The 2,939-nt window shown below is 47.0% G+C and overlaps 1 protein-coding gene across 1 annotated transcript in view; it reads left to right on the top strand.

Annotated features, from left to right (window-relative positions):
* LOC119592543 (serine/threonine-protein kinase BRSK2-like) overlaps positions 1-1,943 on the top strand; it is a gene marked incomplete at its 5' end in the record, with an annotated part of 48,994 nt that extends 47,051 nt beyond the window's left edge. Inside the window, 2 exon segments of the mRNA XM_037941409.1 lie at positions 400-586; positions 1,575-1,943. Of these exon segments, the coding sequence (XP_037797337.1) occupies positions 400-586; positions 1,575-1,756 (369 nt within the window).
* Positions 1,944-2,939: the final 996 nt, after the last annotated feature.

Here is a 2,939-nt window from a genome sequence, read left to right as displayed (position 1 = left end):
TTTTGTCTTTCCCGAACGTTTAATAAGGAATCAAAGGAATCCCAAGCAGGTCCATTAAGATGAGTCGAAATCAGCAATAGTATTGTGATCCCCCCCTAACTCTGTCCCTGGCACTTCGGCCATTGACCCGCCCTCCCAGGCACCTCCCTCGCTGACCTGCCCTCCCACGCACCTGCCTGTCTGACCCGCTTTCCTTCTCACCTCCCCCGCTGATCCGCCCTCGTTGACCCTCGCTGACCTGCGTCCTTGCTGATCCACCTTCCCCAGTACCTCCCTGGCTGACCCGCCCTCCCTAACACCTTCCCTGGCACCTCCTCCGCTGACCCGCTCTCCCAGCACCTCCCCCGCTGACCCGTCCTCCTTGGCACTACCCCCGCTGACCCCCTCCTTCCACCGCAGGTCGCTGAGCTAAGCCACAGCGTGACGTCGCCGATGAGTTTCCGCGTGGAGTACAAGCGAGGCAGCACGGGGCCCGCGGTGTTCCAGAGACACGTGCGGTTCCAGGTGGACATTACTCCAGTGTGTCCCCCTAATGACCCCAACCCGCTCTACGCCATTAACTTCATTCTTCTCTCTGGTATGATGGGTAATGAACTGCCATACGTATTTGTCCTAGTTATCATCCTGACAGCTAAAAGACCGTAGCGTGTATGGTTCAAGGTGAGCGTGTATGCACTCCTTAATGGACATGCCACTACAAACAAAAGAAACATCATGTCAGATGTGTTCTCAAATTGCAGTTCATATATTTAAGAAACGTAGCATATTTTCACAGTAATATATTTTTTTCTGTGTGGGACTCTTTTCAAGGACATGAGTGAGACACAAATTATTTTTTCACGGTTATCCTAGGATGTAGAAGTATGAGTGACGTGAGAGAGATCAGGGGCCCCACACCCGCAGCCGTGTGTGGCTCGACACTCATGTTCCGCAACACAGTGGGAACTCACCCATTCTGTGCGTCCTCTGTGTGTACTCGAGATTTCCATGAAATTCATCAGATTCTCTTATTAGGTCAGGATTCATTTTCGAGTTGCCACGGCCTCCATAGCTTCGTCTGAGGAAGGGGCTATGAGGTCGACGTGCTGTAAATTCCTTTTATTTGATTATATGAGCTGCAATATTTTGTGAGACATTCTCTTACGACTCTTCAATGTCTCAGTCAGCCTTGGAGTTTTGTATAGACTACTCGTTGTTATCCCTTTCGGTTTCTTTTTCCACTAGACGGTCGTTTTACATGTTTACCGGAATGTGTTTTTTTACAGAAACTTTTAAACTGTTTTGTGTAACAGTTGACTCCCCCCTCGACCTACCAAGTTGTTCTGTGTATGTTTCTTGTTTTCTGACTCTCTGTGTCGGTAGAAATGCAGGTTTTACAACAGCTTATGCCTGATTTATTGATTTTTATCTAGAGTATCATAATATTACTGTGTTGCCTGTCTTAAGATTTATTTTTGGTCTCCAACAAACTTCATGTAACTGAAAGCATATAATGTACTATCCCCTATATTAGACACAGCATGCCAAGACATCACCAGTCGTAAAGTGTCTCGTCTGACTCTGATTCTTCGCAGGTAATATACGACGGTTTCGGCGAATATGTGAGCACATCCAGTCGCAAGTGTGCAGTCGACGGCCGCCAGCATCCCCTCGGGTCGGCCGGAAGTTCACCACGGAGCTGTCAGAGTCCTCGTCGTGTGGCTCAGACACGTCAGAGCGGCTGTCACCCTTCCCAGCAGGCAAACAGGTGCAGTGAGGCAGGCGTATGCGCGAGGGCGTGAGAAGATATCCCTAAACAATGAGTGCTTGAAGATAAAGGCTGAATGTTTGACAGGATCATGAGTTAGAGGCATGAGGAGATCTAATGACAGGAGCCAAGGCCAAATTATGACTGGAGGCTTCATCTCTCTCAAGATTTTCAGTAAAATGCAATGAAAGTAAAAGGTGTTTTTTAATGACCTTCTGCAATTGTACAGTGTACTTTGTAAAGACACGAGTATGTTTGTAGAATAGTTTTTTGTCTTGTGGCGTACCTTTACTTTCCGATCACACTTCCTGTACACCTACTCCCTTCCTTTGACCAAGAGTTAAGCATGACAACACCTGAACTATTATTATCCATTAGGATTACTAAAAGGTAACTATTTCTTCTGTGAAGAATGATAATGAAGTAGCTTTTAGTTAGATCGCATATGTTACATACTTTTTTAGATAATTCCTCTTCTAGTGCAAGATGCTGTCCTTAGAATTTCATGGAGAAAGACAAATAAGCCTTTATCAAGAACTTACCACCGAGCAATAACCTAAAAGAGATTCACAGCACAAAATCTTGTATCGCCAGGGTGAGAGCGACGTAGAGAGTGATGTATCCCAGTCAGAAGCCAAGAGCTTGTCAGGAGGCCGAGGCAGCACAGACCCGGCCCAGCCAAACGTCTCCAACGGGCGCAGCTCCTCCGACCCCGAGACCCAACAGTTGGGGTCCTCAGACCTGGCCACGTAGTCCAGGTCTGGCCGGGCCTCCACTGGTAGCGTTGTCGTCACCAGCACCAGCGCCCAACTGCCACAACCACCCTTCCTGCCAGGCGGCCCCAGGGATCAGGCCATGTGTTCCGTCGAGAAGAACATTTGCTCACCAGGACCGAAATAACATTAGGGATGCATAATGCTATGGCAAACGGCTAGAAGATGGTTGCCAAAAATAAAACGTGATTAGATATAAAAAAAAACTTGTCCATATACTTGTGTATGGTAAGCAAATTAACTTTGAAGTTACTTGTTTTTACCCCTAAGGACGAATGAACTAGATAGTGCTTGCTGGTATGATCAGTGTCGTGTTTGTCCAGGGATGGTCTATTCTGAAAATGCGAAAGAAATACCTTTAGCTTTCATGATTCTTGTTGATAGGCTTCCTAACATCGTCTTTTTATTGGTGGAGTAAG

Source organism: Penaeus monodon, chromosome 30 (genome assembly GCF_015228065.2).
Source record: "Penaeus monodon isolate SGIC_2016 chromosome 30, NSTDA_Pmon_1, whole genome shotgun sequence".
Lineage (NCBI taxonomy): Eukaryota > Metazoa > Arthropoda > Malacostraca > Decapoda > Penaeidae > Penaeus > Penaeus monodon.
The sequence above is the reverse complement of the archived record's forward strand: the minus strand, read 5'-3'. Positions and strand labels throughout refer to the sequence as shown.